The sequence below is a fragment of the Heterocephalus glaber genome, unplaced genomic scaffold, assembly GCF_053883595.1.
Source record: "Heterocephalus glaber isolate CG9 unplaced genomic scaffold, H.glaber_assembly_v1.0 deba00001610, whole genome shotgun sequence".
NCBI lineage: Eukaryota > Metazoa > Chordata > Mammalia > Rodentia > Bathyergidae > Heterocephalus > Heterocephalus glaber.
This window is the reverse complement of record NW_028258381.1, coordinates 35,562,326-35,587,292: the sequence shown is the minus strand read 5'-3', so window position 1 is coordinate 35,587,292 and position 24,967 is coordinate 35,562,326. Positions and strand designations below refer to the sequence as shown.

Sequence of the window (24,967 nt, the reverse complement as noted above, 5' to 3'; positions counted from 1 at the left end):
GCAAACTTATGGCAGCCTGCAGGCCCTGGGCCGGGCCTCGATCTGCTCATCAGCAGAATGGGGCCAACGTGCCTCCTGTTGAGAACTACAGGGAAGAAGGGACAGGCATTCAGCATTGGTGTGATGAAGAAAAAAGTGATAATGACAGTAGTGGCAGCAACAACCAGCAGCAGGGTGTGCCTAGCCCTGAGCATTTGGCAGCTGAGTCCAGATTCCCCCAACCTCACCCCAGGGGAGGCTGTGACCCCTGAACCTATGGCAGGCACAGAGGTCACTGAGCACCCACCAGTCAGCCCCCCAAGAACTAGCCCTGCACCCAGAAGCCCTAAGTCCCAGAGGTGGGCACTGTTTGCTGGTGGCACAGATAGTGACTTTGCAAGGGGCACCCAGATGGGCATGAGGGCCCTAGTCCAGCCCACAGGACTGTACTCAGCCCAACCTCAGATCCCCAGCAGCTGCACTGTTCAAGGCTTGCATACCATGCCACCAATCAACTCCCAGGGGCACAGAGTCCCAAAAAGTCCAGCACACCTACTACAGGGTGTGCCTGAGGAAACTGAGTTCACAAAGGGCAAGGCCTCCTCCCCGGTCCAGAGCCACACCCTGGGGCACAGGCCCCTTCACATACCCCAGGCCCGGCCGAACTCCCCAGCCCAGCCCCTCACCCGGATTCAGGGCCGAAGCCTTGGGCCCCAGGGCCACCGGGGCTGGTCAGTGCATCCATGCGGTGGCCGGGCCAGGCAGCACGGCCTCTGGGCCCCGCTGAGCCCTCGGCTTCCTCCTCGACACGCCAGGCGGCAGGCTCCGGAAGCCACAGGCAGGGGGTTTGCGCAAGGGCTGACATCAGCTGCCAGCTCTTCCTGCCCCAGCTGCACGGAAGCCGAGGCCCAGCTTGGCCCTGCCCGGGCTTGTGAAAGCGCCCAGCAGCACCCCGGGGCCCCGCAGGACGTTGGAGCCCGGATGCCACCAACGGCTCCGCCACAGGCACTCAACAGTGCTCAAGCTCCCTCGTCCCAAGTTTGGTGGGGGCAGCCAAGGACTCTCTCGGGCACCTAGTTGCAGCTCTAAAAGGAGGTGCATGGTCCCTCAACTTCAGCCACGAGGGCAGGGGTGGTCTGCACGGACGCACTGTCCCCACCGCCTCCCCAAGTCAGTCAGACTGAAGCCGATCACCTTCCCACTGCTCACATCCCTGGTGCCTGCCTCGATCGGCCCCCCTCGGCCCTTTTGGGGACCTGCACCCCATCCCCAACCCCTTCTCATCCCCACCTGGTGGCCTTCCTTGAGCCTCAGAGAAGACCTCACACACAGCCACACAATCCAAGCAGGGTCCACCTGTGACGAGTTGGAAACAGACCTCTCAGCCTAACCATGTGTGCAGTGTCTGTCTATACACCGCATCCCAGACGACTCCCTTCCTGACAGGAGAACTCTCTGCCTTGCTTCCCCAACATGCCCTGTGCCCATGGCCTGGCCCCCAAGAGATGCTCCACTCCAGGGCCGTCTGAGAATCAGTTCCAATTCTCACAGGACCAGAGCACAAAGACACAAGTTAGGATCCAGGACAGAAAGGGGCTTAAAAAACCCAAGGAACCGGGTGTAGTGGCACACACCTGTAATCCCAGCACTCTGGGAGGCTGAGGCAGGAGAATCAAAAGTTTGAGCCCTGAGTGTGAAGGTCCTTGGTTCAATCCCCAGTGCAGGGAAAAAAAAAAGAGGGAGTGTGGGAGGCCACATGCCATCCTGGCTGTACTGCCCAGTCTTCCTGAGGCAGGAATGAGGCAGCAGCTGTCCCCTCCACACATGGCCAGCACCTCCAGATTGCAACTGAGCCCCTCAGTGACCTGCGCTCCTCTGCTCCATCCTATAGCTGCTCACACCCACCCCGGGGAACAAGCAGTGGCCACCAAGGTCACTGAGCAAAGCCCAGGCCACGGGGGTCCAGGAGCAGTGACAATCAGGCCTAGTGTTCACTGGTCTCTCCCTTTGAGAAAGCCCAAACTGAGGAGGGGTCCCCTCCCTCCAGCACTGGGCTGAGCAGAAGCCTGGCCCCCCCACGCTGGTCCTGGGCCGCCCCCTGTTAAGAGCAGGCCTCTTCTCTGCCACCTGTGCACCCCAGGGATTATTTCACCTGACACCTTAGAAGCCAAGACCATCGACCCAGTGTCAAAATCCCTAGCACAGACATGTACCAGTAAATTACCATCCCCAATGGTGCCAGCGGTGTCGGGCGGAACTCACGAGCACTGCGTGCACTTAATCACTTTTTCAGCAGCCACTATACCTTCACATGAGCCTTTCCTACAAAGGACAAGTGACAACTCAAGGTCACTCAGGCACACAGCCAGGGGCAGCGCTGGACTGGCTCCAGGCCCCAACAATGCCCATCTAAAGCACCACCCACAGAACAGTCACACAACAACCTGGGGAAGGATTCCCCTGCCTGCTCAGTCACCCTCAAGATCAGAAGCAACCTGTGTGTCCATCGGGTGGGGATTGGGTAAATATACAACATGCAGCAGTGCCAGACCAATAGGACCACAGGTGGCCGGTCTGTCCCTGTGCTGGACCATGGCCTCACATGGCTACTGAGCACCCTGGGCAAGGAAGCTGAGAAATTGCCTTCTTTGCTTTCTTACATTCTAATTCAGATTTGATTTAGTAACATTTGGGGCTGGCAAGGGGAAGGCAGTACCTCTGTGCCCACCCCCCAGAACACAGCAAGGGAGATCCTGGCTCCCAGGCCTACCTGCTCTGTGATTTGGGGCCAATTGAGTGAAACAGGTAATGTAGCAACATCCCGCCCTTGGGGTTGATGTAAAGATTAAGTGAGTCCATATTTGTAAATCGTTCACTGGCAAAAACACCATGTAACATCATTATTATTTATGGTTACAAAATAACTCAGGAGGGGCCAGGGGGATTTAGCTCAGTAGGGGGATTTCTGCAAGGGCAAGGTCCCAAGAGTTAAAAAAAAAAAAGAAACAAAATAACCCAGGAGCCAAAGTTGGTCCTCCCATGGTCAGGGTCCAAGTAGAGTCATTTCCTATCCTCAAAAGGCTGTTCAATGTTATTATGTACATCTAAAATGTACCAATAAATGTTTTGCTTCAAAAAAAAAAAAAGCTGTTAGTCCTTCCTTAGGATCAAACTGGAGAAAGCCGGTAGCTTCACAGCACTAAATGTTGCTGAGCTGTAAATGGTTAACTGCAGACTATGAATTTTCACCTCCGTTTGGTTTTTTGTCCCCCCTTCCCCTGTACCAGGGATCACACTCAGGACCTTGTGCTTGCCAGGCAGGCTCAGTGCCACTGAGCTATCCCTGGCCCCTCACCTCCATTTGTTTTTTTTAAAAAAACAAACAGCTCTGCTCTGCTGTGGAATCCAGGGCCTTTCCCAGACCCTGGCTCACCCTTTCCCACAGCCCTGGGAGCAAAAGAAGCCTGTCACTCTGGTTTCACAGATTAACATACTGAGGCTGAACAAGGCACACACCTGTAATCCCAGCACTCTGGGAGGCTGAGGTGGGAATGATTCCAAATTTGAGCCCAACCTGGGCAAGTTAATAACTTAATGAGACCCTTTTTCAGAATTTTAAAGGGCTGGGGATGTAGTTCAATGCAAAATTCCTACGTTCAATCCCCAATACTGTAAATTAATTAATTAAAAATTAAGGGCCGGGGATTTAGCTCAGTGGTTCCGCTCCCTGCTTCCCGCTTTGCAAGTGCAAGGACCCGAGTTCGATCCCCCGTACCAAAAAAAAAGAAAAAAACAGGCTCAGTGTGGCTGCCCAGGTTGACCCAGCTGGTGACCAAGTCAGCACTGAGTCTGGCGCCTGCCCCAGCAAACAGTGTCTCAGATCCCACCACCCCAGCAACACTCACTCCACGCCCAGGCTGTGCTTTTGCTACTTTTTTTCCCCAGCTTCCAGTCATGGCCCTGGAAAGGAAGCGGCAGGCCCCAACCTTGAGGATCCTCAGGGGTCCAACCCACACACACCCATACAGATCCCCACAGGAAAGAGGTTGGGGTTGTTCTTGGTAAGAGTGAGCTGTGTCCCCCAGAATCGCCTCCTTCCTGAACACCTCGGCTCCAAGCCCACAACATTGAGCAACATTCACACAGCCCTGCCTTGATAACCTCTGACCCTCAGCCGATCAACTCCACCAGACAGAGGGAAACTGAGGCTCACAAAGAAAGCACGATGTGGCCCATCACTCAGTTCAGGATCCAAGAGTTAAGCGAGGTTTTTGGAGGGTGCAGATGTGGCCCAGTGGTACAGCACTTGCCTAGCAGGTCCAGCGCTACAAAACAATAAACACAGAAAACAATGGAACTAGCCGGAAGTGGGGGTACACCCTCCTGGAGGACTGAAAATTCAAGCCCAGTCTGGACAATTCACTGACTTAGCGAGATCCTGTCTCAAGTTAAAAAAAAAAAAAAATTTAAAAGGGCTGAGATGTAGCTCAATGCAAAATCCCTAGCTTCAACCCCCACTAATTAATCACTCAATAACTAACCAAGGTTTTTGCAGGTGGGAGAGACAAGGGGCCACCCTTCCCAGCCACAATGAGCACCTACTTGGGTATCTCCGCTCCTTGTGGGAGTCTTTAACAACACTGACAATAAAAATAAGCAACTTTCCCCAGTCCTTTTACTCCATGCCAGGCTGCATGCCAAGCGCAAACATCAGCGGTTCGTGTAATGCTCACGCCCATCGGAGGAAGAACTTAGTCACACCATTCCCCATGTACAAAGGCAGAGACTCGGAAGTTGGCTGAGGTCACCAGAGGGTCGAAATGGCACCCAGAGGAGGCACTGCCATCCTTCCTCCATTCCTCAACACCCAGCAAGACTCCGTGTGCCAGGGGCTGAGGCAGGACGCTCCCTAGGCACTGCCCTCCCTGTGAGATGGCAGGTCCCTAAAAGAGTGACACGACCTCACCCTGCAGACCAGGACAATCCCACCTGTGACTCTTCTAGAAGCTGCCTATGTACAGCAGCTGCCCCTTAGCCACAGTTTCAACACAGCCCAAAATATTCAATGGAAAATTTCAGAAATAAACAATTGGTAAGGCTGGGCGTGGTGGCGTAATCCCAGTACTCAGGAGGCTGAGGTAGAAGGATCGGTGCAAGTTTGATGGCAGCCTTGGCTACGTAGTTCAAGGCCAGTCTGAACTATATAACAAGACTTTGTCTCAAAAAACAAAAAAGAAAAACAACAACAACAAAACTATTGGTAAATTAGGTTTTTCTTTGTTTGCAGTACCAGGGATTGAACCCAGGGCCTTTGCACTGAGCTACATCCCTACCTCCTTTTATTTTAAGACAGGGGTCTCACTAAGTCAGTATGTTGCCCAGACTGGGCTCAAATTTGTGATCCTCCTGCCTCAGCCTTCGAGAGGGAGGAACAAAACTATGCCATCAGGCCCAGCACAACCTGTGCTTCTTGAAAGAGCCTGTTGCAGAGAAAGCAGCCATAAACAAGAGCTACCTGGCCCTACTTTGTTCTAATAAAACTTTATTTACAAAACCAGGAAGTAAGCAAGATTAGGCTATAATTTACATTACAACATGTGCTTTGGTTTACCGCCCCAGTGCCCCTAGCACACATTAAGTGCTCAATTAATACTAAAGGGTGGGGGAAAGAAGTTCCTGAGACTCTGGCTAAGGTCTTTCACATCTCCCTGCCCACGGACCTCAACTCTGCAAGGATTCTTGTTCCTTACACACACAAGGAAACTGAGTCTCTGACTACAAAACCTACAACACCGAGACACAGTGGAGGCCAGCAGTGGCTGCTCATTTTCAATCCCAAAGGTGCTTCATCACTAGACTAGTTTCATCTTGGAGGGCTGGGGTTGGACTCAGGGCCTTGCATACACTCTAAGCAAGCGCTCTACCACCTGCCCCTGAAGATTTTTAAATGTTTTGACCTCTCAGAGGAACTGTAGCCCTGAAGATGTTGTCAAAGACTACAGACTACACCAGGCTGTCACCTGGGAAAGGGCTCTGCCTGGCCAAGCACCCACACGTGGTTTCGGGGTTTCTGTGACACAGCCGAAGCAAAAGAAGTGCAAGGAGGCAGAGACAGCCTGTGTGTGCCCTGGGAGCCCAGATTTTTCGAGTTCTATCAGGTCTAAGCCAGAGAACTGGCCACTGCCCAGGCCACGGGCGTCATTCTCCAAGAATCCCAAGCAATACTCAAAGGAGAAACCACACAGCAAGTCTCAGAGAAAGTTCAAAGTCCTTAGCATTCTAAGGAAGTATTAAAATGTAATGATGTCAGCCAGGTGTGGTGACAAAGGCCTGGAATCCTAGCACTGCGGGAGGCTCAGGCAGGAGGCTGAGCCAGGAAAATATAAAATCAAGCCCAATATGCCTCTATATCAGTATCCACTGTTTCTTGCACCCATTAGAGAGAGAAATTACAGCTGGGCATGGTGGCACACACTTGTGATCCAGCTACTCAAGAGAGACAGGAAGTATATAAACTGGAGTTCAGCCTGGGGAGCTTATGGAGCCTCCGTCTCAAAATAAAACAATAAAACAAAGAGGGCTGGGGATGTAGCTCAGCACTTTCTGAATTGGATCCCCAGGACCACTAAATAAAAGTAAAGAAGGGAATGGGACCGGGAGAGTGAGTGAGGATGCAGCTCAGTGGCAGACCATCCCGGGGGGTTGATCATTTTAGCACAAAATAATGGGTTAATTAACTTAAAAACAAGTAAAACAACAAAAAAATTCCAGGTGGATAATACAGCTTAATGTGTAAAGTAGACCAGGGACACCTGGAGGGAAAAACACACTGGAAAATGCTTTCATGATCTGAGCAGCAGAGGTTTCTTAAAAACCATTAAAAAAAGCACTAACCATAAAAATAAAGTTGATATGCTGGACTACAACGAACTAGGAATTTCTACACCTCTGACAACACCATACAGTGACACAGATGGCAAGCTACCCCATGGAAGATTGCCAGTAATATGTATCAGGCAATGAAGGCCGGCAGCCAGAATATATAAAGAGCTCTTGTGAAATCAATAAGAAAAAAAGCAACTCAGTGTAAAATTATGGGCAAAGGATAGTCACAAATAAGGAAGTCCAAACAGCTAGTTGACTTACGACAAAGTATTCAGCTCCATAAACCATAAGGGAAATGTAAATTTAAACTACTACACATCCACTGGGGCATGGTGGCACACGCCTATAATCCCAGCACTCCGAAGATGAGGCAGGAGGATTCCAGGGAGTTCAAGGTCAGCCTGAACTACAGGGAGACCCTGTCTCAAAAAACAAACCAAGAGCCGGGGATTTAGCTCAGTGATTCTGCCACCTGCCTCGAAAGCACAAGGATCGAGTTTCGATCCCCAGTACCAAAAAAAAAAACAACAAAAAAACCAACATTCGATCCCCAGTACAAAAAAAACAACAAAAAACAAATAAAAACTACTACACATCCACCAGGGTGGTTAAAATATCAAGAGACATAATCCTAGCACTCTGGGAGGCTGAGGCAGGAGGATCTTGAGTTCAAGGTCAGCCTGGGCTACATAACAAGTTCAAGACTAACCTGGACTACAGGAGGCAAGAAGGAAAAAAAGGAAAGAAAAATTACTACCGTAGCAGGAAATTTCCCATCAACATCTCACCTTTCCAATGGCACCAGCAACTCCCCTCTCCCTTCACCCCCACACTCCTCCTCCCCACTTTCTGGCAGGGAGAGCAGGCCTCGCTCCTGGATGCCTTACTTGCTGGCTGTGGGGCCTTGGGGAGATGACCTGACCTCTCTGTGCCTTATTTTCCACTAAAGACAAGGCAGCAAAACGGTTACCACCCATGCACCATGCCTCGGTCTCCTCTGTGTGGGGGGCCTAGCTCCGCTCCAGGTGACAGAGATGGGGGAGGTGCTTACCCTGCACATCCTTGTCTCCGTGGCTGAGGTCCTGTGGCTGCCACAAGCACCCCACAGCTCCCATGGGTGCAGCTGAGAGACGGCTATGAGAACCCACCAGTAGGAAGGCAGACGCCATCTGGGATCAGCCTCCTTCTGGCTAGAGGCCTAGGGGCGGGCCCGGGGGCGGTGCCGACCACCTCCATCCACCCACCCTGCCACCAGGACCCTCCCACAGCAGCCTCCACACCCCACCCCAGACCAAGCCAGTCCCTCACCCCCAGCCAGACTCAGGGCGACTCCGAAGGTGCTCAGATTTAATAGGGGGAATCCCAGGCCCCGCCAGTGACACACAAATCCGTGCACCCAGCTCGGCCGGGAGGGGCTGAAACTATGACTGAGAAAGTCTCCACCGACCACCACCGCGCTCAGGAGCAAGAGGCAGGGACAGGAGTCTTCAGGAACCACCTGCAGAAGCAGGAGGCACCTGAGCAGGGACAGCTGGGGAGAAGCCAACCTCAGAAGGCCAACATCGCACAGAAACGATGGCAGAGTGGCTTAAAAAGGAGAGACATCAGGACTGGAGGGAAATGGAGTGCAGAGCTCTCCACACCTGGGAGCAGGAAAGCAGATGGACGAGTGAGGCCTTGGCAGGGTGGCAAGTGGGGAAAACTAAAACCTAAGCTGGAAGGCAACAATCAAGAAGCCATTTCAGATCATGGTCCCCTCAGAGTCAAGGGGACAGGGAAGGGCCAAGGACAAGACAGATGGCAGTCTTTTCTTTTGCTTTGGTTTCTTCCATTTTGAGACAGTGTCTCACTAAGTTACCCAGGTTGGCCTCAAACTACAGATCAACCTGCTTCAGCCTCCGGAGTAGCAGCCACTAGACAGCTGGTTTCACCCACAGAAGAATTTAGAGCTCCACTTGTGCCTTCATAAGCCCTGTGCTTATACAGGGAAAGGCAAGGCCACTGCACCATGAATTCTCAGGGCTGGGGTGAGGCCCAGAAGGACGACAGACATCCCAGCCCAGATCCTCTACTTGTTCTCAGAAAAAAGACAAAACCTGCCCATGCAGAAACTGGAGGATTCTTGCTCCTGAGATTTACAAGATCAACAAAATATCTTTTTCCAGAGACAAATATTCAGGAAGTTCCTCAATGGCCACCAAGTCCCACCCCTGCATCTGAGCCACACCTGCTCTTGGGCCACTCTCTGAAACACAATGTGACACTTGAGTCCCGGGCCAGGAAGTCTTCAACCAACCCAGACAAATGAGAAATACATGTGGAGGAAACAGAAACAGGACCTGAGAAAAAGAAAACTCCAGAAAAAAATATAATTAATATCACTGGTGGCCACCAGGTGTGGTGGTGCACACCTGTAATCTCAGCACTCTGGGAGGCTGAGGCAGGAGGATCATAAGTTCTGGGCCAGTCTGGACAACTTAGCAACTCAGCAAGACCTTGTCTCAAAATAAAAAGGGCTGGTGATGTAGCTCAGTGTGAAGGCCTTGGGTTCCATTCCCAGTACCAAAAAAAAAAAAAAATCATCCAAGTAATGAAAATTACAGTACCCATGAAACAAGAACAGGATGCTATTTTAAAAGAGGCAGGGGCACCAGGGATTTAGCTCAGTGGTTCCAGCACCTGCCTCGAAAGCACAAGGTCCCGAGTTTGATCCCCGGTACCAAAAAAAAAAAAGAGGCAGGAGGCTAGGGATGTAGTTCTGTGGTGGCATACATGATTCATGTGCACAAGGTGCTGGGTTCAATTCCCAGCACCACCAAAAGAACAAAAGACACACCCAGAGTACAGGAGCTCTTGGAAATTACAAATGTTAACCACATTAAAAAATTAAATTGAGGGCTGGGGATTTAGCTCAATGGTTCCAGCACCTGCCTCACAAGCGCAAGGTCCCGAGTTCAATCCCTGGTACCAAAAAGAAAAAACAAAAAAAAATTAAATTGAAGTATTAGCAGATTCTATTAAGGACATCTAGAAAACAGAAGGAAAAAAGCCATGAAAAATAGAAATGAAAGTGTACAAAAATTTGATGATAGGCCCAGGAGATCCAACCTATCTAATAGTATTAGAGAATAGCAAAAATAGTGGGAAGGAAATAATAAAATACTAATAAAAATAGTAATTCAGGTGGACATGGTGGGCCTGTAATCTCAGCATTGGGGAGGCTGCGCATGAGGATTGCTGTGAGTTCAAGGCCATCTCAAAAAACCAAACAAACAAAAAGAACAGAGATCCAATGAAAAACAGTAAGAATAATTGCAAGGCCAGGCCATGTCCCAGGGACTAGGGCACACAACTCATTTAGTCTTTATACAGATGTAAGGATAGCTGCCAGCCCCGGTTTATTTTTTTCTTTATTTTTGTGGTACTGGGGATCAAAGTCAGGGTCCTGGCACATGCTAGGCAAGCGCTCTACCACTGAGCTACATCCCCAGCCCCTACCACCCACTTCTAAAAACACCGAGGGGTCCTTAGATAAAATGTCCAAGCCACACACCCAGGAGGCGGTAAAGCAGGTGGGTGACTCAGTCTGTGCTCTTAGCTACTAGTATGTGGCCCTAAAGGATACCAAGCATTTGGAAAAGGGAAAAAGAATCGGTCACATACAAAGATCAAAAATTAAAATAGGCTTTTGGTGGTGGCGCTCCAGGATGAGGCGGCCGAGGCCAAAGGATCACAAATTCCAGGCCAGTCTGGGCTACACAGTGAGTTCAAGGCCAGCCTAAGCTGCATGAGACCTGTCTCGAAAAAAAAAATTACAGGAATCAAAATGGCAAAATGGCCCTCAGTTCAATTCCCAGAACTACAGGGGGGAAAAAAGGGAAAAGAAAAAGAAAAGAATAAAAATGGCACTGTATTCCCCCAAAAGAACACTGGAATACAGAAGGTGATGTTGGCTGTTCCTTCAAAATGGGGGCTGGGGCCGGGGGATTTAGCTCAGTGGTTTCGCCACCTCCTGCACAAACACAAGGACCCAAGTTAGATCCCCAGTACCAAAAAAAAAAAAGCTTCTGCAAAATGGGGAGTGGTGGTGGGGTTTTACCAACTATCCCTCAAGTATGAAGGTAGAATAAAGGCAATTTTCAGGCATACTAAGGCCCAAAAGATTTCTTTCCTTGTACCTTTTCACAGAAAGCTACTGCATTATAGAACAGGCTCCACAGAAAGAAAGAAGTAAAACAGGAAACAGGAAGGTGTGGAAAGCAGGAAACCTCGAATCCAACATAGCAGAGGCAGAGAGAGGAGGGAGGACCATGGCTCCACAACAAAAGATGACCCGGGCATCGGACAAGCAGACCAGGAGAGGGACAATGGGAAATTCCAGGAAGAGAATCTCCAAGAAAAGAAAGGGTCAGCCAGCATGGTGGCACAGGCCTGCTACCCCAGCACACTGGGAGGCTAAGGCAGAAGGATTGTAGGTTTGAACCCAGCCTAGACAAGGTGGCAACTTAGCAAGGCGTCTAAAAACAACAACAACAAAAAAAGGTGTGGTGGTGCACACCTGTGATCCCAGCACTCAGGAGACTTTGGCAGGAGGATCACCATGAGTCTGAGGCTCAGAGCTGGCCTGAACTACCTAGGGAGATCTTGTCTCAAAAAAAGAAAAAGGGGGGCCGGGGATTTAGCTCAGTGGTGCCACCATCTGCCTCGAAAGCACAAGGTTCTGAGTTCGATCCCAGGTACAAAAAAAAAAAGGCTATAACTCCAGAAAAAAAATTTTTAAATAATTTTATTAGGGCCGGGGATTTAGCTCAGTGGTTTCACTGCCTGCCTCACAAGTGCAAGGACCGGAGTTCCCCGGCACCAAAATAATAATAATAATAATAATAATAATAATAATAATAATAATAATAATAATTTTACTATAATACTTGGCTCAAATGTGAATAATATTTACTAAATTTAATTGCTAGTATTTAATAAAAAACAATCTAGTTTAAGCAAAACTGTATTTCACATATAAATGGTGGTGGTAGGGATGACAAAAAATAGTAATCATCCGGGGATTTAGCTCAGTGGTTCTGCCACCTCCCTCGCAAGCGCAAGGACCCGAGTTTGATCCCCAGTATCAAAAAAACAAAAACAAACAAAAAATAGTAATCAACACTAAGCGCTTATTGTATGCGAGATATAGTTTCTGTCTTTTTGTTTTGTTTGTTTCTTTTGGGTTTTTTGCCTAGCTAGATAGGTTCTCAATGCTTGCCCTGTATTAACTGTTTAACTCTCAAAACAATCTTGTGGACTGCACTATTATTCTCCCCTATTTTATGAATGAGAAAAATCAAGGTACAGAGAGGCAGAGACTTGTCTCACTTTAATAAGTAACAGAGTTTGGACTCAGAGTCAGGCAATCTATGCAAAATCCTCATCTACAGAATTCGATACAAAATATTCAAACTTGAACATAACTAGCAGAAGTTATTACTTAGAAAATACAGATGAAACAGCCAGCATTAAAAGTAGAAAGGAGGAACAGGAAACACGATGCTTTGTAATGTGTCTAACACTATTTGGCTTTTCAAATGATAGAGAACTTTTATTTAAAAAGGCATATTTAAGAGCTCAGAGGGCCTGGGATTTAGCTCAGTGGTTTCACCACCTGCTGTGCAAGCACAAGGAACAGAGTTCGATCCCGGTACCAAAAAAAAAAAAAAAAAAGAGCTCAGAGTAGTGGCATAAAACTGTAATCCCAGCATGAGGAAGCTGAAGCAGGAGGATTGTGAATTCAGGTCAGCTTAGGCTACATGGCAAATTCAAACCCAGCCTAAACTATTTAAAGACCCTGTCTTGTAGCTCACGGTCCTTGGGGCACACCCATAATCCCAGCACTGGAGAGGCTGAGGCAGGAAGATTGCCACAAATTAGAGCCCAGCCTGGGCTATATAGTGAATTCAGGCCTAAAATCCGCAGCAAGACCCTGTCTCAAAAACCAAACACACACACATACACACAAAAAAGACCTTGCCCCCCCCCAAAAAATGCAAATTAAACATAAACCAGAACTATACACTTCCAATGAATAATTTAACTGCGTATAAAATATTCCTTGGTAAAACTTAAAAATTAAAGCAAGCCAGGGCTTTAGTTTAGTGGTTCCACAGCCTGTCGTGCAAGCACCAGGTCCTGAGTTTGATCCCCGGTACCAAAAAAAAAAAAAACAGAAAATATTTTTAAATGCACACATGAGGTACTACTACCAGCACACACGAGAGCCTACCAGTGTGGATGGGATGTAAAGAAACTGACACTACCTGGTGTTGACCAGGACAGGGACCCCCCCAAACAGAGGTAACAGGACATAGCTACAGGAGAACCCACAGCTGCGGGGGCTGCCCCTTGTCGCCCCTGTCCCCACAAAACCACTCCTACACAGGTACAGACCCAAAGAAATGTGCTTCTCTGTGCCCACAAGGCATGTTCATAGTGGAACCCTTCACAGTGAACACCAGAAACTCCTAGAGTCCATCAGCAAGAGAGCAGTATATCCAGGGTTCTGTGTGCATGTGGTGGGATACTACAAAGTGATGAGAAAGCATCACGCAACACCACACACACCCAGGCCAACGCATTTCACAAACAAAATGTCCAGTGAGCTGGGAGTGGTGGTGCATGCCTGTAATCCCAGCACTCAGGAGGCTGGGGCAGGAGGAGCACTGAGAGTTCAAAACCAGCCTAGGCTATATAATGACACCCTGTCACCAAAAAAAATGATCTTGGGGTGAGGCTAGGAGGTGACCAGCAGGGAGCTGAGGGGAGCCTCAGAGAGCTGGGAAGGAGCCGAGCTTAATTGAGGCTGCTGTGGTTACAGGGCTGGTATGTTCATTTTGTGAAAGCTCAATGAATCAAACACTCAAAATTAAAGCATTTTCATCCTAGCTATTATACAGAAAAGGAGAAGACTAAAACATGAGTCAAAGTCTCCCTAAATTGCCCAGATGGGACTCCCAGCTTGCGATCCTCCTGCCTCAGGCGTCCAGAGCCCTGGGACCACAGGTGTGCACCACCACACCCGCCTCAGGTTGAGATCCTTGTGTGAGGATTCCGCTCCAGCCAGAGGGAGTGAGCATAAAATTCCAGAGGCCCTGGGAGAGGCCTGGACTAGCCGGAGGGGTCTGTGAGTCATGTGCTAATGAGCACCATAATTACAGCCATCACTTTTGCTGCAACTTTTGTGGAGGGCCCCACCTGGTTAGGCACCCAGGGAGCTTGCCGGCTCAAACCGGACAACGAAACCAACCCAGTACTGGGAGTGAACCCACTTTAGAGATGAGCAAACTGAGGCTTAGAAGGTCAACATATGCCTAGTAAGTGGGTGAGCGAGGTCTGATCCTCAGTCCCAGCCTAGCCTGCCTCCAGACACGGCAGGTTTTTATCTGGGGAGCTGCAGGTTAGAACTCTCTCAGCTCAGAAATGTGGACAACTGTTAGTAAGGGATATGAGCTGAATTAGGGCATTTTTGGTCTTTCTGCTTTTTTTCTTGGCTATGGGTCCATCTCTTACATTAGCTCATGAGGTCCCTCAGCTGCAATGATGGATACAGTGTATCTGTGGCCTGGGACAGGTGGCAAGGAGCTTTAGTGGGTGGCACTTGACAGCCTCAACTTTTTCCCCGAGATACCAGGCCTCTTCGGGCAGCAAGTGTGGTAAGGATCCTGGCCCTGGGGCTGGAAATGTAGTTCAATGATAGAGTGCTTGCCTAGCATGGGCAAAGATCTGGGTTCCATCCTCAGTACAGCAAGAAAAATAAATGAAAGAGCTAGGCATAGTGGTCATTTATAATCCCAGCACGGTGGGGGGCTGAGGCAGGAGGATGGAAAGTTGGAGCTCAGTCTCAGCAACCTGGCCACTTAACAAGATGTTACCTCAAATTAAAAAGGGAGGGCCAGGGACTTAGCTCAGTGGTTCCGATGCCTGCCTGGCAAGCGCAAGGTCCCAAGTTCGATCCCCAGTACCAAAAACAAACCATCAAATTAAAAAGGGTTGGGGATGTAGTTCAGTATGAAGGCCCTGCGTTTAATCCCTAGTACTGCAAAAAGAAAGTGAAGAACTGAAAGACCCTCAACCTGACTCTCCACTGGCCAGGGCTCAAACAGGCCCTGGGAGGTCCGAGACCTCCCCAGAAACCCACCCCAGCTGGTCTTCAAAGCTGGGCTGGAGTCTGGGTGGCAGTCACAGGGTGAGCGTAAAATCAGGTCAGACCACAGCCAAGTCCACAAAGAACACTCCAAACGGCCACATCTGATCTGAAACAAGAATGCCCCATCCTCTCCTTCCCTGCTCTCTCTGCTGGAATCGGGGCTGCCTACCACTCCATCTGAGTGGCAGCCCAAGACCCAAACCCTCAGTCACCTCACCCCAATGCCGTCAAGCCACCCCACTTCCCTCATTGTCTACCAGCCTTGGGCCAGCATCCAGTCAAGTTTTTCTTTACATGCTTATTTTGGAATCACTTCAAATTTGGGGAAAAGTTTGAAATAGTACAACGAACCGCCATCTGACCTGCCTCAGGTCCAGCAACTGCAGACAGCCTTCTTCCGGCGATGTTTGCTGTTACTGACGTTATCTTTGTCTCCTGCATGCACACATAGATGCAAATTACAGCTACTCCTCTGGCTGGTCCTGAACTGCTCCCAAGAGGCAGGAGTGGGCGCGGTGTCCCTTCCCTAAAGGCCTCAGTATTTTAGTCCCTAAAAACCAGGGCGCTTTTACATAACCGAGGCAGGTATCAACTTCGTGGAACATAACATTGATTCGGTGCCATCAGCTAATCTACAGTCCATATTCTCCTTTAGAGCAATTTCTTCCCGGATCCAAGATCTCACCAAGGCCTGTCCACTGCTGTGAGCTGCCACATATTTTTAGTCTTTTTCTCTTCTGGAGCAACTCTCAGCCTTCCTTTGTCTTGCATACCATTGACAGTTTTTTAGCCCAGGCCAGTTCTGTAAAAAGTCCCTCCCTCTTTCATTCCTGTTTTAAAATTCCGAAACCTCATTACAGGACCTTAGGGCTGGGCAGGGTCTGCCCCCACCCACCTCTAAAACCTTTTCCTTGCCGCTGGCTTCCTCCAGCCTTGTCACCCTGCCGTCACCCGAACTGCCCTTTCTACTCTTCACACACAAAAAGGATCGCTCCAGGCAGTGCCGAGGTCAGGCCCTCTGACCCCGCCCTTGCCCTCAGGGCAGGCCAGACCTGAGGCATTTTCTTGTCTGCGTGGCCTGTGTCCCTATTCAGAATGACTTCCTTCTCAGATCTGCACATCCACTGCCCCGCTCCCCTCACGAGAATGCGGACTCCTAGAAGGGCAAAGACTTCAGTCCAGGTCACTCCCAAAGTCCTGGATCGCTGGCCATGCCTGGCTGGCACGCAGGAAACACTTGGAAATTATTTGCTAAGTAAATGAGCAAGTGAGGAAAGAAAATTGCCAGGCCTGAGAGCTAAAGCACCAGGAGGCAAGGAGAGCTGAGAGCCCGGGGCAGTGGAAGCCCTTCCAGATTCCAGAACCTTCCCCAACCCGCCCTGCTGCCTCTCACCAGAAAAGGAAGAGCCTGGCAACCCTTTAGGATCTTCTCCATCCCACTACCCCACCAGCCAGCGCTGATTAATCTTTCTAAGTCAATCCCAGTAGGCTGAGGCTGGATTCCAGAGCTGGAGCTGATGGGTCCTACAGAAGGCTGAGGACACCCTATTGTCCACCGGCAGGGTCAAAGTGCAGGGCTCCTCGCCCTGATCCTCACCAGGGTGTGGGGGCAGGGAGAATAAATATCCAAGCACAAACTCTTGCTAATAGATCTTTAATTGCAATGCAGGAGGACAGGGTGCGGGGCCTTCCCACCCCGGAGCTGAGAGCTGAGGCTGAGAACCCAGAGCCTAACCTGCCAGGTACTCCCCTGCACTGACCAGGCTGAGAGCATTTACTGCTCAGATTACATCAGTACTCATGGTTACAGGAAAGGGAAAAGCCACCCTGGGCTTTGAATCAAACCCCATTCATTCCCAGCTTCACCTCTTCTACAAAGAGATCAAACCCCTTAGCCAGACCCACGCATCTCCTCCAGGGGACCCCCACTCACAACAGATTCTCCCCACCCACCCAGGGCTCTCCCAGAGTAGCCCCTCTGCACCCAGCCTGCTGGACACAAGGTCACCCCTCTGCCAACCTCTGCATGGGAACCAGCCCAGAAGAAACACCCTCTCACACACACCTCCTCACTGGCTGGCTGTGCGACCTGGGCAAATCGCTCAGCTTCTCCCAGCTTTTTATACAAAAAATAAATAAGATGTGGCTGATAGCGCTGGCAAGACCTAAGAAGCTGACAGCCAAAGAGAGGATGGAGTGTGGGGTAGAGAAAATTTACCACCTGCACCCCACAAAGAAAACGGTGTGAGAAGTTCCTAATTGAGGAATTTCTAATCCACCACCCTAAGCAGTGAAGGGAGTTGGGGGTGCAGCTCCCCCACTCCTATCTAATGTGATTAGCAGGCTGGCTCCAGGCACAGGACTGGGGTCCTCTTCTCCTGCCTCAGCTGAGGTGAGCATGGGGGGCACTGAGAAGCAGCACCAAAACCCACTCTACTTCCCTCGTGGCTGAAAAAGGCTCAGGGCACAGGGGTGGCCTTCTCGCCATTTCTTCCCCAACCACAGCCCCCAGCACGTAAGTCAGGCAGGTCGGAGCTCGGGAGGCCTGGACTCAGGGCTCCGGCCACTTCCAACTGGCTTCTCTTTGCAGGTCCAAGCCTCCACCTCCCCATCCACCAGTAATGGGCTCTATATGGCCTGACTGTCACGGCCGGTTTAGGGGGACCCTACCACAGTGGGTGCACGCAGAGGTGCTCCCCAAGCAGTGCACTCCTGGGGACATTCCACCAGGTTCGGGAATGCGAAGCAGGCAAAGGCCTAGCCAGCCAGAAGCACTTTGGGTTCCATTCCAGGTTGCAGGGCCTCCGCCACCGTCCGGGGCTGGAGCAAGTAGCTCCAAGAGCCCAAAAGGCTCATGCAAACGCACTCGGAGAGCCCCCACCAGCCTTGTTCCCAAGTTCTTGGACGGGGGGGCGGGGGGGGGGTAGGTCCGGCGTGCCCATGGGGAGAAAACCTTGGCCCTCGTGGGAACGCGGCCCCCCAGTTCCCAGGGGACGCCGGGTGGCCCAGAGCAGCGACCCCGTCCTCGCGCCCCGCCGGCAGGGAACTCCGCGTGCCCCTCCCCCGCCCGGCGTCTCACAAAGGCCCTTTGTCCCGCCGAGCCCCGGAGACTCCGTTCCTGAAAAGTTCCAGGAGAAAAATCAAAGAGAGAAGACAAAATCGCCAAGCGCTGCCCAGCTGGCCAGGCGGGCAGGAGGGGGCAACCACTCCAGGGCTCAGGGGTGTTTTTCCTCCAAGACCCCAAGGACGAGAGTAGCGTCGGAGAGCGCCCCAGGAAATTGCAAAACTCCTAAACTTCAGATTGAAAGAAAAGAAGTGGATTTCTTCTCCTTAACTCCAGGGCAGAAGCCAAGAGCACCCAGGGAGTAGACCGGTGTTCCCCGGGCGGCCACAGGAAAGGGCAGCCGGTCCTGCGTCCCCACTCCTGCCTTGGTGGCGCCCTCCTGTGCGCTCCCGCCGAGCCCAGGCAGCCATCGCGGGAAATGGCGGAGCCGCCGGGCCTCCTCGGACGCCTCATCGGACATGGTTCTCTCGCCCCACGTTGGATGTCACCCTCCCTCACACCCTTGGTGTCCCCTCTGCGGCCCGCACCCGGCTTACCCACTCTCCGGGTGGCCTCTTTCCCCTAGGATCGCGGTAGCAGCGGCTCGGTTTCAGCGTCTGCACCGAGTGCCCTTGCTCCAGCCAGAAAACAAGGGTCCCCCCCCCGGGGGGGGTCACCACACACCTACTGGGATTTAAAGGGGCTTCCGAGGGCCGTCCCGAGACCGGGGTGCCAGAGCTGTGATCACCACAGTCTTCCCGGGGTCCTACAACCCCCGGGGTTCGGGAACCATAAGGGACCCAGATCGGCGAGGGTAGTAAAGCTGGAGACAGAACCCAAACCCCACAGGCCCCGGGCAGGGCATTTGCCAAGAAAAAGATCGGAGCTCTCAGGAGCAAATATCTCCCAGGGTGTAGGGGGGCTCGCCTGTTCTTTTCTCGCCCAGAATTTGCAAACTCCAGCCCAGACTCGTTTGGGAACTGGAATCACCCCTTGGTGACTCTGATTTCGGCAGATACTTAGGCCTCGGAGGGTCTCGATGTGCAGGGGACCCCAGCCTAATCCCCCTCCGTCGAGATCTCTGGACTGGCCTCTGCCCAGGACTCAGGATTTCCCTGCTATGGGAGCTGAGCCTTGCCGCACACGGTGGACCACCGTGGGAGAGGCGCCCAGCCCCAGACACATAGATCGTCCCGGACCTCCCTCCCTGGGATCCCCGGAAGGCAGAAGAGGAGGGCGCGGAGCACTTACCCGGGTGCTGGTGGAGGTTGAGGCCGGCCATGTACTTCCCGGGCGGCAGCGGGCCGGGCAAGCTGGAGCCAGGCAAGCGTCCGGCAGTAGCCGCGCCCACGCGGTGGCTGTCCATGGCCAAGCCGGACAGCAGCGGCGGCGGGGGGCCATGCACGGACCGCTGGGGCCCGAAGTCTCGGCCATCCATCCTCCGCGGGAGTGCCGCGGCCAGCCCCCCACCCGGCCCGCAGGCCTCACTCCGTGGGACCTAAAAGTTTAGCCTCAACGTAGTCCCAGAGTCCTCGGGTGGCGGGGGCTCCGTAGTGTGCATGGCCGCGGCTGGCGCTCGGTGGCGGGCCCGCCTGGGGCGCGCGGCCGGCGGGCGGTGGAACCCCTCCGGGCGACCAGGCGGAGCTGCGCGAGGTGGCACACACAGCGTCTTGGCGGGGAGAGGAGGGACGGGCCGCAGAAGACAGAGGGGAGAAAAGAAAAAGGGGAAAAGAAAAAAAAAACAAGTTTCAGAAAGTAACCTCGCCCTCGGGGTCAGCAGCTGCAGATCTGGTACTCAGAAGTAAAATCGGGAGTAGCCCTCTTTCCGCGAAAAGTTAAAATCCACGCTCTTTCCTCCTGGACGCTTCAGTCTCCCGGGAGGCGGCTTAGAAAGCTAACCCGTGGGCGCTGCGCTCCAGACCCGACTCTGCCTTGGCGAAACTGGGGAAAGGCCACTGGAGCCGGCCGCGCCAGGACAGTGTAAATACAAACCTCCGAAGAGTGTTTTATTCCCGGGCGTCACATGCTATGAAACCTTTCTATGAGCGACTCGCAGTGTCTTTCTAAGTACTGTCACTATCTGATCCGGAAAGCTTAATATTTAACCTCTTGGGGGGGTCCTTGCCTCCCTTTTAAGAGTCTGATTTTGGCAGAGCTGGCGCTGGGAGCCACCAAAGGAGTGTTAGGTTTGGGGCTTTTTGTTGTTGTTATGAGAGTGAGGAGGGTGCAAAACGAGTTTATTATTTTTAAAGAGGCTCACTGCCCTCTCCTGCCAACCCTGTTGGGCAACCGGGAGTCATAGTCTGAGTCCAAGGACCCCAGACGTGGCATTCTAGTCTGCGGACTGGAAAGAATCCTTCAAAATTGGCTTTGGTTTCATTTTCCAACGCCAGGGCCTGGGAATCCTCCAGCCCAAGGACTAGCGGCCTGGCGCGGGAGATTTGGGGGGCGTCAGAGGGGAAGGAAGGGAATCAAGGATCTCTTACCCTATCCCATCCCCCAAAAATAACCTACAAAGAGAACCTCTCAGCGCGGGCCGGGCCCAGAGGCGCCTCCCCAGGGTTCGGGTAAATCACCCTGTAGTTCCAGTTTCAAGGTGTTTAAAAGACTGGTCTTTTGCAGATTCCCGTGGGGGAAGGAGGAGGTCTTGGAGCCCACCCTTCCCCCGCTGTCCGTCGGCCCGCCCGCGGCAACTCAGCTTCTTGATTCCCGAAGGCCAGGGAGCTCCTGAAGCCGCTGATCACGCCAAAACCCCCCCGGCTCTCCCGGGTGCTCGCCCTGAGCCCCGACTCTGCGCCCAGCCCCTCAGCTGGAGACCCCTTAAGCCGAAGACACCCTGGCCGCCTCCTCCAGCCTCCCTCCTCAACTTTGCTACGGGTGCCTATTTTAGCGTGTTTTGGGTTACAAACACCCCTTCTCCCTCCCTCGCATTAGGCTCTGGTTACCAGACCCGCGTTTACTTTGGAAAAATCTAAGGTCTAAGGTCGCCACATCCGAAGATACATGTCTCAAGGAGGCGATAAGTCTCCCGTGATTTTTTTTAAAAAATAATGTTGGGGCACCTTTCTTTTAAAATTCAGCGACTCGGAGCGTGCCCTGGCACCTCTGTTTAGGAAAGTAGGGGTGAAGCCCCCCCCCCAAACCCCCTGGCAATGGCCGAGAAGCTGGCGTGGCCATCTGCGGGCTCTGCTGCGTTCTCCCTACTTTTCACCCCCGCTTAAATGCAGTTAAAATGGCTGAATTCCGGCTTTTAATTAAAAACAGCCTATAGTCGAAAACGTCTTGGCGTCTCTGGCTCTCTGGCCGCTCGCCGGGAAGCTAGCAGGGAACCGACGCCCCTCTGCCGTGTCGTGCCGGGCAGGGAAGCCTGGAGCGGGCTGGGGATTCGGGTGGGCGCCCGGGCGCAGTGGCGCGCCCCCACCCCTGGCGGGGCGCCCTCTCCTGATCCCTGCCCCCCGAGTGGGTTCTCGGGAGCCAGACGGTTTCGGGGACCCTCTGCGCAGCCCGAGGGGTGTGGGGGGTGGGGGGCGAGCTGCAGAAGTTCGGAGACCCTCGCCCCAGCGGGGCCGACGGGCGGACCAGCGGCGTACCTGGCGCGGCGGGGCTCCCGGCTCCGGGCTCCGGCAACAGCGACTCCGGCGGCGGCCCCGGCTCCCGGCGCGGCTAAGCGCCTGTGCTGCCCGCCATCCCGCGGCCGCCGCTCCCCTCCGCCACCCGCAGCCGCTTCACACTTTTTGCCCGCCTTTCCTTTTTTTGGTAGAAAACCGCTCCCTGGGCCGAGCGCTCTGCGCGCCAACTCCTCCGCCCTCCCGCGGCCCCGCTCCCGCAGCCCCCGGAAAAGCCAGCTTTCCTCCCGCCGAGCTCCCCGCTTTTTAATAAAATCCAGGTAGCGCCGGTTTAAAGAATCCCAAATCTCCATATACAGCCCGGGATTGGAAAAGGTACATTACACAACCCCCCTTTCAAGTTCCTCTCCCTGGATCTAAAAAAAAAAAAAAACCAGCGAAGGGGGGTGCGAGAAGGGGGCTGGGGGAGGGGAGCACTCGCAGGCTAAGAAACACGCATTGTTCCCGGGCGCCCGCCCCCCCCCAGGGCCGGCCCCCGGCCGGTGCGCATTGGCCGCGCCCGCCGCCCATCACACGCATGTAAACACCTTGGCCCTCAGCCATTCCTATAAAACCAATTACGGACCTCGGGGCTCCAGCAGTTTCTAGGCTCCCCTCGGCGGGACTGAATGATCAAAACTGGTGGTGAGAATTTTTCCGGACCGTTTCTAGGTAGCCCTCCCCCTCCACCAGCTCGGGGGCCCCCCCTTCCTCGTCCCCCCCCCCCCTCCAGCGTCTGGGCTGAGTGATCAAAATAGAGGAAGATGGTTGTCGCCGCAATCCAGGGCTTTGCAAGGCGCAGTTTAATGGGCCGCCTGTCAGCTTCCCGCTCGCTAAAGGAGGTGACAAGCCTGCCGAGCCGGGAAGGGCCTGGGGCTCAGTGGGCTGCACCCTGCGCCCGCGCCCCTGCCCGCCACCTCCCCTAGGGTGAGCCTCCAGAACGCAGGGGGGAGACGCCAAAATAGACAAGGGCTGCTTTTTTCTTTTTCATTTTTTTCTTCCTTTTAAAACAAAGCGGCGATTCATTCCCTCTCCCCCAGCAGCGCCTTCGGGTGGGATGGGCAGGCGAGAAGGCCGTTTTCCTCTCCCGGCCTCGGGTCCCTCCCTGAAATGCGGCGTCAGATGGTTACTGATTAATATTTTGGAGAGGCCTTGGCAGCGGGCAGCGGGCAGCGGGTGAGTCTAATCTTCTAAAAGGGGTTCCTATAGAAACGCGGCCCCAGGGCGCCCCCACCTTCGTTCCGGCCGGGGCTGCGGCGCTTCGCACAGCGCGCCCCTCCCCAAAGCCCTCTTGGCGTGGGCGCCCCTCTCTTCCCCCCTCCCCCCAAAAAAATCAGAGCAGAAAAAAGGATTAGATCGGCTGAGCGCGAGCTGAATCCCTCTCGATTCTGACATTTCAGCCTATTAGCATTTCTCCATGGGGCTTTCTGAAACCTATTAAAGTGTAATATTAAAAACCTCGTGGCTGGGGACCTCTCTCGCCTTCCATCCGCCGCGCCCCCTCCAGGGAGGGCGAGACCGGGAAAAAAAAAATGTTGAGCTCAGAGGAAGCAGCAGCCAAACCCAAAAGTGCTTGGCTGGTACGGCAGCCGGAGGGGGAGGGGAGCCGCAATCCCCAGACTTTGTACTTTTGTTTTGCGCTTTCAGCAAAATCCGTTCTGGGTTGAGTCGCCAGGAGCTGCCCGCGGCAGACCTACCTGTTTAGGGGCGCTGGAAATGCGAACCCCGCCGGAGGGACAGTCGCAGGAGCCCCGCAGCCCCACAGGCTCCAGAACCCTGTTGGGCATTACCTACCCTCGAAGGCAAGCTTTGGAAGGACAGAAATCCTTGTCGATCCTGCCTCAGAGAGCAACCCTGGTGACAGGTTTTTAATTAAGAGAAGCCTGCTCTACCCCCCTGTGCTGTAGAATCAGCGTTTTCGCATTTCTATTTTTTTTAAATCCATTTTTTAAGGCAACTTTTCTGGTGAAAAAAAGAGCTAGTTAGCGCCCCATTCGTTCTATTTTCTTTTCTCTACTTTTAGAAAAAAAAGAGGGGGAAGGGTTCGAAAGCGAACTGGGGGTGTCTAATTTAATTCCTGGATAAATTTGAGGAAAAAACTTCAGCCTCTTGAGGGCAGTTTCAAGTTGCCCTTCCTGGAGTCTCCTGCGTGGGTTTCTAGGCTGCCCTCTTTGGGAAGCTGGAGCTCGGCGGGGGGAGGAGGGAGGAGAGAGGAGAAAGGAACGAAAATAGCCGGAGCCGAGGGGACCGTGAGCGGTGACCGCGCTTGGAGCTGGGCGCACGGGTCTCGGTGGCGGCCAGGGCGGCGGGAGGCACCCGGTGCAACCCCCGGACGGCCAGGAGCAAAGACGGAGAAGAGAGGGGGGTTAGAGAAAGAAGGTATTGTGTCTGCGTACCTTAGGGGAAGGGGTGGCTGCACACGTGAAATCAGTGTGGGGCTGCGTGCGGCTGCTAAAGCCGACCCAGGCTAAGGGTCCGGGGCGCCGTGCGCCCTACAATTTTATCCAGAGGTCTTTGTGGGTTCCCAGTAAACCCTCCCGCGCCCGAGTCCCCAACACTTTCTGCACCCCCATGGCCCTTCAGTGTTCTGAACTCAGACCTTGATCTCCCACCCCCTGATCCCGCCTGGGTTCTGGAATGTTTTTCTTTATTTTAATACAGCTCAAGAAAAAAAAAAAAAACGTATCTTTGAGAGTTGGGGTGGGGAAATAACAAAAGACTTGTGGGTTGGAAAAAAACAAAGGCCTATTTTTATAAATGTTTAATGCTTTCACCCCTAGATGCTCCACGACCGTAATTGTGACGGTGGGATATGTGTGCCATAAATCATTTAGTTACTAATAAAAATTCTGCCGTTTGCCCTGGATTTGCCAATGGCGTTTGCATTTTTCAAGTATGCGCCTCGTCGGCGTGGCAAACCAAGCCGGCATTTCATTAGGGCCGCGCGGTTCGGGGCCGATGAGGCGCCCTCCCCCGCCAGAATGTGTGCGCCCCAGCCCCCTCCGCCGCCCGCTCTGCACAGCCCGCACCCGTGAGCTGCCACGCGGCCCCCCAGCCACCACCCGGCGCGGGGCCTGGAGACGCGGCGACACGGACAGAGCCAGCTCGTGCTGCTCCCGTGGGGCGCAGGAGAGGCCCTCCGCGTAGCTGCTCGGACCCGGCCTGGTGTCCCCCTCGCGGGCCGCACGCCCTGCCGCCCCGCAGTGGCCGAGAAAACAGGCCGGGAGCCATCTTGGGGCGTGGGACGGATCCCAAGAGGAG

General features: G+C 53.1%; 1 protein-coding gene and 1 long non-coding RNA gene across 11 annotated transcripts in view; one reads left to right on the top strand and one right to left on the bottom strand.

Annotated features, from left to right (window-relative positions):
* The window catches only part of Tnrc18 (trinucleotide repeat containing 18), an 85,526-nt gene extending 63,429 nt beyond the window's left edge, over positions 1-22,097 (bottom strand). For 6 of the 10 annotated variants that reach the window (XM_021254653.2, XM_021254655.2, XM_087196442.1 and 3 more), the window contains exons 1-2: positions 21,692-22,097; positions 19,353-19,770 (exon numbers count right to left, since the gene is read on the bottom strand). In XM_021254653.2, the coding sequence (XP_021110312.2) occupies positions 19,353-19,539 (187 nt within the window). In that variant the 5' untranslated portion in view covers positions 19,540-19,770; positions 21,692-22,097. Of the gene's footprint in view, positions 1-665; positions 11,725-15,420; positions 18,631-18,658; positions 18,760-19,352; positions 19,771-20,093; positions 21,650-21,691 lie in introns of those variants that run through there. The other 4 variants (XM_021254654.2, XM_013070602.3, XM_087196440.1 and 1 more) reach the window with 4 other exon arrangements.
* A 154-nt stretch (positions 22,098-22,251) lies between these two features.
* On the top strand, positions 22,252-24,572 carry LOC110348258 (uncharacterized). The gene is made up of 2 exons (XR_002393350.2): positions 22,252-22,882; positions 23,354-24,572. It is a non-coding gene; the product is annotated as an uncharacterized LOC110348258 (long non-coding RNA).
* The last annotated feature ends 395 nt before the right edge of the window (positions 24,573-24,967 follow it).